This window comes from Nilaparvata lugens, chromosome 6 (assembly GCF_014356525.2).
Source record: "Nilaparvata lugens isolate BPH chromosome 6, ASM1435652v1, whole genome shotgun sequence".
Classification (NCBI taxonomy): Eukaryota; Metazoa; Arthropoda; class Insecta; order Hemiptera; family Delphacidae; genus Nilaparvata; species Nilaparvata lugens.
The window spans coordinates 6,707,313-6,714,882 of record NC_052509.1 but is presented as its reverse complement, the minus strand read 5'-3'; the positions used below and the strand labels follow the sequence as shown (position 1 = coordinate 6,714,882).

At 32.3% G+C, this 7,570-nt stretch overlaps 1 protein-coding gene across 1 annotated transcript; it reads left to right on the top strand.

Annotated features, from left to right (window-relative positions):
* The first annotated feature begins 502 nt into the window (after positions 1 to 502).
* Positions 503 to 6,197, top strand: LOC111055978 (mesencephalic astrocyte-derived neurotrophic factor homolog). Its single transcript, XM_039430035.1, has 4 exons — positions 503 to 808; positions 1,406 to 1,536; positions 2,127 to 2,268; positions 4,896 to 6,197. Exons 1-4 carry the CDS (start codon positions 727 to 729, stop codon positions 5,060 to 5,062), a joined length of 522 nt encoding a protein of 173 aa, XP_039285969.1. The 5' UTR covers positions 503 to 726; the 3' UTR covers positions 5,063 to 6,197.
* Positions 6,198 to 7,570: the final 1,373 nt, after the last annotated feature.

Genomic DNA, 7,570 nt, shown 5'->3' with positions numbered 1-7,570 from the left:
GTCACCGACTGCGGCGAAGACAGAACAAGTAACTAACAGATCAAGTAGCCCTAATCAAATACGTTATTAGAGATTATACCATAGATAAAGGATAAGCATAAGCATCTTTCTATATTTCTTGTCTCTGATTATACTAAGTATAATCATACCCCATATTACTGTATTGAATATTTAAAACAGTGGCATCTATTAATAATTAGAAATTTCATTTAAATAAAAACTAGTTTACATAATAATTACTAAAAAAATATTTATTCGTGTGCTCTTCACGAAGCGAAAGTTTGAAAAATGGCGCTTGTCTGTGTGTAAGTTGACATAAAATAAAAATTGAATATTGGTAGCCGATATTTCAGTAAAAATGAATTATCACATTTAAAAATTTGGAATTCTCTGAAAATTGATAATATATTAATAAATAACAATTACTGTGAAACATTCTTTGAAAAAAATTAAAATTAAACTTAGATCAAATAGGCAATGAACACGTCACACGTCACAGTGCCTTTTGTCCAATTGGAATTCGACAACTGGTGTTTATGGATGAGCGTGTTGTAAAATAGTTGATATTCACATTTGCCGGTTAATTATTAGTAAAACGTAAAGAATATCTGCTTTGTAAACCAGGTTACAGTTATAATTTGTTAGAATATTGTATTTTTATTTTCTGAGTAGTGTTCATTTTGATATTCTGTGAGTGATTGAAACACACACATTCAAACAACCAAAATGGACTTCAAAATATTTTTGTCAACTCTCTTATATCTTACATTTAATTGTGTTGCTGCTTTAAAAAAAGAAGACTGTGAAGGTAATTATTAAATTTGGGTTTAATTGTATTTATTGTATATTTTATAGGTTTTGTTCATAAAAATGTTGGTTCTTTGAAATGTTGTGAGCAGTTGTAACCTAACCTCTAAACCTGTTCTCTTCACTATGTTACATCTTTCACATTTCTATAATTTTATATTGTTGAATTCTCGTAAATCTCACACTTTCAAATGGCCTAATTATTTAGAAAAAAACTTGAATACTTATAATAAATATTAATTAATTTACATTTTATTTCTAAGTCTGTCATGATAGGTACGTGGCTAACTTTTTTCATAGATATAATAGGTATTAACAAATAATACCTAATAAATTCTAGATTTATCAGTGAATTTAAAATAAAAATAAATTTAGTCCAGATTATATATGTAGGTAAGATCTTCTTTGCGCTTTTATCCATGACTATAATAGATCTAAGCCATAATGACTCTTCATAATGGTAAACTTGGACATTAATTAAAAACCGGGACAACCCCGGTTTTTCGGGACGTCTGGATGCCCTAACTTGAGCCCTTAACATATGATTTATCATGCTATTGATTTTGATTTCAATGTAATTTGACTTTTTCTTTTCCAGTATGTTTCACCGTTGTAGAAAAATTTAGTGCTACACTGACGTCAGCCATGAAAGAGGATAAGAAATTGATCGAAGATGAATTCAAAAAGTTCTGTAAGAACTCGAAAGTTTCTGGTTATCGGTCTAATACAGTTAAGAAGCTCTTCTGGTCAGTCTGTTATTTTTCTCAAACGATTTATGATTTTTCAAAAATCAATAAAGATGTCTATACTATTGAATATCGGGTCACCGAGCTTTGCTCGTTATTTTTATTTATTGTAAAAAATAACACAATTCTTTAAAATGATCGTGTTTATATTTCACAGCTGGCTATAAGTCAGCTTATGAATTTCGGGGATGAGATATTTTGATTTTCCACAGACCGATCGTGAGCGTCTCACTCACTTTTTTACTATCCACAGACGATGAAAGTCTCAGCTGTTTTTCCAAGGATGAATTATTCTTCTAATGTCGATCAGCGAGTTTTCCCAGGGATGAAACCTAGTGCAATCGAATTATTTTATCATAAACCTACTATGTTCCAAATTTCGTGAAAATCGTTAGAGCCGTTTTCGAGATCCGTTGGACATGAATATAAATAACCAAATAAAAAAATATATACATAAATTGCTCGCTTAATATAATAGGATAAATATTATAATATTACATAATACATTTGAATCCATATAATACCAGTAGCATAAAATCTAAGAAAATATTGATATTTATGTATTGATTTCAGTGCTATTATTTGGGAGGCCTTGAAACATCAGCGACTGGTATACTATCAGAGATGTCCAGACCCCTCCAATTCAATGTTCCCACAGATGTTATCTGCAGAAAACTGAAAAAACTGGACGGTCAAATTTGTGATTTGCGATATGGTAAGTGTTCGCTCTTGAGCTATCCCTCCATTATTTCAGTCTTCATTCACTAGTTATTGATAATTTTCTATTTTCCTACATATTTATTTCAGGTAACCATAACCATGGTTTCCATAATTTGCATTTGTTTAACTTAATTTTCTTATGTTGTTTCATTTACTTGCTAGACAAAATTTCTCATTTATCTTTAAAACTATAATTTATCTTTATCATCAAATTTTAGTCAAGTACTTTCTTGCACTATGACTTAAAACACCTTGGACCGTGCACATAAATCAAGTTTAATAGTACTTAGATTAAAGATGAAGTTTTTTAGAGTTGTTTCATTCTACAATAGAACGATTGAACTGGATAGTTAATGAACTTGATTATGTGATTTTATTATTAATATCGGGGCACCGAGCTTCGCTCGTTATTTTTATCTATTGATAAACAGAACACAATTCTCTAAAATTATCGTGTTTATATGTTTATATTTCACAGCTGGCTATACGTCATCTTATGAATTTCGGGGATGCGATATTTTGATTTTCACATACTCACTCGCTCACTCAATTTTTACTATCCACAGCTGTTTCAGCCAAGGATGAATTATCCTTTTAATGTCGTTCAGCGAGTTTTCCTAAGGATGAGACCTAGTGCAATCGAATCTTTATATTATAAACCTAGTATGTTCCAAATTTCGTGAAAATCGTTAGAGCCGTTTTCGAGATCCGTTAAACATAAATAAACAGATATAAAAATATCCAGATATAAAAATAACAAGATATATAAATACAGAAATTGCTCGCTTAATATAATAGGATTCAACTATAACCTAAATTATTCTTGCTCTTCAAAAATCAATGATTTTGGGAATACTGTCCAAGTGTGTATCAAGTATACAATAATCGGATTTCCTGGTGCCCAAAGTACTCGATTCACGTAAAATGTAATCGTAATTTTATTATGGCCATTCCACACTCTCGCCAAGACCCTTGCCAAGTGGATAAGCTCGGCCACATTCGTCTTGTCATCCGCACTGCAATGGTGACGATGGCCAGGTTGCTCGGCTGGCCACTCGCCTTCGCTTGGCTGGCCTTCGCTGTCCTCGTATCAACAACAATCGGAGCGATGATAAGTGAAGGCGAGCGCTGGCATACAAGCTACCCCACTCTCGCGCTCGTCGTCATTTTCACGTACTTGGCGAGAGTGAGGAAGCGGCATTTACTTGTAGTTGTACACTTTTTGGAACTTAGAAGTAGAAATTATTTATTTGCTGGTTAGTAATGATCGTTTCGCCGTGAGGTATTTATCAAAGTATTTTTTTAGAAGAGAAACTTATTCGGTGGTATTAAGCATTAGAAGAAAGTATGGATGAACACCAAAATGCTGGTAGAAACATACCTAACAAAAGCACAATCGTTAATCCATAACACATATTTTCAAATGTCTAGACAATTTTATTAAAGAGAATGATGTTGTATTTCCTATAGCTTATATTAATTTATAATCATAGTTTATTTCATAGTTCATATTCATACAAAACGTAATTTCCAATGCATTTAGATGGCATGGTTTTGAGAGAATTCAAGTTATTATTAAGGGACACTTTTATGCAACCTTCCTTTCATCTCTATCACACTGATTGACTATTTTATGAACTTACGTGCAGTGTCAAGGAGGACAGATTTTTGCATTCTCTTCAGCACCTCGTCTACCAAGTCAATACTTTGACAAAATTAATTTCCACAACCGACTTGAGTATCAGGCCATTGACTGTTATTACAATTGGAAGTATTCTCACTGTATTCAGCCCATACATTTCCTTCAGCTCAAATGATAGCTCTTGGCATTTTCTGATTTTCTCGCCTCTGGTCTTCTGAGCATTCTCATCCGAAGGTACAGCGATATCAATAATTATATTATCCCTCTTCTCCAGCTGATCCAATACTAGGATGTCAGGGTTGTGTACTACTCGCCTGTCTGTAATCATTTGGACATCCCAGTAGATCTTGACGTGATTGAACTCAACCAGAGGAGGAGGATGATAGTTATAGTAAGGGGGGACCTCTGAAATATTCCCAAACTTGATCTGCAGCTCCAAGTGCACAATCTTTGCCACATTGTTATGGCGCAACATATACTCTCTTGGGGCTAGCATTGAGCAGCCAGATATGTTGGATACTTCTACTGCACTGGTACATATCCTGCATTTGTCACTTATGGTCCTGTCTCCCATTAATGCCTCCTTTAAGCATTTTTTGCTATCACTTGATCTTGAATCGCCTGTACAATCCTCTCAGTCTCTGGAAACAAACTTCCACTGTCAGCCACATACAAGACAGCTCTTGATTGGCTCTGAATTAAGGTGCTCATAAAACCGTCCATGTAACTCTCTTGTCCTCCATTCTTCTCTCAGGTCTTGAGCAGATAGCAGCTCGCTCCTTCTTTGGTTTCTCAAATCAAGGGCTGTGTAACCATTAATCATTGTAATGATGTGTAATCATTGTTATTGTTATTCATGGCGCTTAGTTGTGTATATGTGAGCTATTCAATTATGGAACAATGCAATTCATTTTTCCAACTATGGTTACCCTTGTACTAGAAACACCCTGATAACAGTGTTCAATTTATCGATTTTTCAGACAAGCAAATCGACTTCAAAACGGTCGATCTGAAGAAATTGAAGGTGCGAGACCTGAAGAAAATCTTGAACGACTGGGAAGAAGACTGTGAGGGATGCCTGGAGAAGACAGACTACATCCGAAGAATAACAGAGCTGATGCCCAAGTACGTTCGCGACGAGTTATAAGTGATTTCGATTCATAAACTTGGTGGGACGGTGGTATTCTAAAGAAAAAAGTTCTCGAACGATCATCTATTGTCCAACGTTATCGGTACATGTATTCATCAGTATCATCAACTACATTCTCACTATAATTGGAGATTTTTTATTTTGTCTACCGTTGCATTAAAATATTTGGAGATTTACAATTATTTCAGTATCATGATAATCATCATCCTAACGTTTCACTGAAATTGGAGGTTTACGATTTCATATGTCATCATTATCATCATCAACACATTATCATTTTCATCATAATCATTGTTATCTTAGTATTGAAATTCCACATCAATCATAATTTTTGCGTTATGCTACAGTTGGTCATTTTCAAGTAGCCTATTAATCGATTTCGCCCATTTATGTATGAATACATTGATACATTTTGTTTCAATTGTGTTGCATTTGGTAACAACTTTGATAAATTTTTGAACAATTTAAGAAATTTACAAACTTTTCAACAATTTACAAAAGTTTCTCATTTATAGTTGAGAGATTTTGACAAAAATTGGAAAAGATTTAATTCATTATCGAATTATAGTGATCTTGAATCTTAATTCATTATCTCCAAACAGCAATGAATTTTCAATTTCAAAGTTGGTATTGTTTGTATAGTTTTGATAAGAATCGAATTGTATCAAATTTGATTTTCAATCATAATTCGATGTATTATGAGTATGATGATATTAACATTGGAATTATTATAATTCATAACGTAGAGCAATTTTGAAATAAGTATACTGTTTGTTCATCATTTCACAACATTTTCCAGCAGTAAAATGAATTTAGATCCTATATGATTCATTATACGATCTCCGGTGATATATTGACATTTATAGATTGAGGCCAAAAATTATTTGTATCTTGTAATCTCATTTTGCTAAGATTTGCATATCATTTCAAATTTTCAATTAATTCATTACTTTTCTTAAGTAATCTTGCTCCTCATTGAGTACTTATTTTTTAGTCAAATTCATAAATCTCTCATTTGGATTCTTTTGAAAATATTTGGTTTGTTTGAATAGACCACAAAGAGTTGATTATTTATTTCATGATAATTATTGTTAGTTCATTATCTAAAACTCAGATATAGTTTTATTTATTTGGTCAGTTTTTCAATACTATTGGAATCGTAATTTTAGAACTTATTTATTTTTGTAAACGAACTCGTTTGTCATTCTATTGTAAATAATAACGATTTGTGCTGTTCAATTTTATTATTTTTTCATAGTGATGATCCTCTCCAAAATATCATAGAATATTATTGTAGACGTCGCCTAGAAAATTTAGGATAGGAAATATTATATAAAAATAAAAACTTGAGGGATAGGGATTCTTCAAGAGAAATTAAATAGGCTTCCCACTTATAATACTAAGTTGGAGAGTTCTTAATGCTTTTGACAGAATTGCTATGTCAGATTTTGGGTGCAGTATGGTGCAATACTAAGCTGCGTCTACACCAAAGTTATAAACAAAATGTTAATAACTTAATCCTTATAGATTCTATTAGATTGAACGGAACTTGACAAACACATATGTTCATCATGTGTATGATAAGTTATTTTAGTTAATAACTTTGGTGTGAACGAAGCTTTAATGCTTTCGACAGAAGTGCTATGTCAGATTAAGTATGGTGCAATATAAGTGTAATCAATAACATTTCAGAGATTAGACATCAATTAATCAGAACAGTTGGATCCTATCATCATGTTTATTTCATAGAAATTAGTGTTACAGATGGTCAAGTTTCGAGAAAAATGTCAGTCCCCATAAGATCGCTGCAATTCCAAGCTTTTTCTTGTGACTAAACCATCTTTAGAAACAACTGCCATAAATTAATCAATTGTGTACCGGAAAATTTTCTCATGAACAGGATCTCAAAGTCAACTTTGCAAGTAATTGGATCAAAGTCAACTTTGCAAGGATTGGATAAAATTGCAGGGTGAATTCAATAATATCTTGTAGTAATTGGAAACTTCTGTACCTATATATACTTTTAAATTTTTCTTTTCTTTCTCTTTCTCCTTACTTTCTTCTTTCGCCTTTCATCCTTCTTTCTCTTCCCTTCTTCTTCTCTCACTCTCTAACATTTATCCAACTTTTTTGTGAACATAAAAGTGTTTTACATTTTCCCTTACAAACTCTATCAGTTTAGTACTATGTACCTATGCCAGCGCACAAACCTAGGTTTTGCTGGCTTTGTCAGATAGAAAACAAGTTATTTTTAATTTAAGAGTTTATTTGTTATTGGAATCTTATGTATTTCTTGCTTGTCTATTATTTTTATGATTCATAGTCTTCATTGTATAGTTTTCAATTTGACAAAATAAATTTGATTTGATTTTTTGAACTGCCAACCATCTCACGCTAAAATCTGTCAATTCAGTTGAAGCTCTCTGACTTTTCTGCTTAGTGTAGGCCTATCTTACATTGACTAGGTATATGAATTGTTCTATTATTTAAAATAAAGTAATTTCA